We start from the raw sequence: 856 nt of genomic DNA on the forward strand, positions 1-856 counted from the left end.
AGTATCCCTCTGTGCGTGTGTAGAGTTAATCTACCGTATCAGTCTCTGGCTGATATTTCTTCTCATTTTCTTTGTCAGGTCGCAGGCTGTACCAGGATGGAGCCCTGAAGCTGCTTGGCCGCCTTTCCCTTCTCTCTGAAGATGTCCTGCTAATGGCCAATGGCTTACCAAATCCTTTTTGTTCATCTGATCATCTCTGCCTGCTGGCTAGCTTTGGCTTGGAGATCTCCAGCCTCAGAGAGGGTTAGTGTTGGTTCCTTTCCCTAAAGAAAAACTATTTTGAATATAGCAGTTGAGGCTCTGGATTGCACAACCTGCTTGCAAGAAAACTCCATTCCTTATCATGCCTTTCTCGCCTTACACCCTCGGAAAAACCAGGGATGGGAGAGTTGGAGTGCTTTTTGCGTTGGTATTTTGTGTGTCTCTTCAAACTTGAGCTGTGCTCCCAGTGGGCTTCCAGTTGTATTCAGGCATTGCCAACTCTTAAAGGGATCCTTGTTCCACTGCTTTGTTTAGCAGATGTTTTAGTGCTGCTGGAACCAACATAACTTCCATGTTTATTTGACCCTGTGTGAGATCTTCAAGGAGCTGGGAACAAGAGGGACAACACCGCCTACATCTGGTTATTTAATTGGTATCAAGGAGCTGGGGATGTACATACCAGTATACTTTCACACCAGAACAATGGTTAATTTCTCAGCAGTAGCTTATGAAGTATGGCAAGCATTGGGAGGGAGGGAAAGGCTGTGTAATTTGGAGCCAGATTGTCAGTCACTTGGATTCCAGTGTACTTTTGTCAGTAGTGGCTTGTCAAATACAAACCCCATAGAACTTACCTGTTCCTAGAGTGGATTCC

General features: G+C 45.4%; 1 protein-coding gene across 1 annotated transcript in view; it reads left to right on the forward strand.

Moving 5' to 3' along the window:
• The window catches only part of ANGEL1 (angel homolog 1 (Drosophila)), an 8,288-nt gene extending 7,956 nt beyond the window's left edge, over positions 1 to 332 (forward strand). The window contains exon 10 of the mRNA XM_010022971.1: positions 79 to 332. Coding sequence (XP_010021273.1) covers positions 79 to 248 — 170 coding nt within the window. The 3' untranslated portion in view covers positions 249 to 332. The remainder of the gene's footprint in view (positions 1 to 78) is intronic.
• Positions 333 to 856: the final 524 nt, after the last annotated feature.

This window comes from Nestor notabilis, unplaced genomic scaffold (assembly GCF_000696875.1).
Source record: "Nestor notabilis isolate BGI_N333 unplaced genomic scaffold, ASM69687v1 scaffold35859, whole genome shotgun sequence".
Taxonomy (NCBI): Eukaryota; Metazoa; Chordata; class Aves; order Psittaciformes; family Psittacidae; genus Nestor; species Nestor notabilis.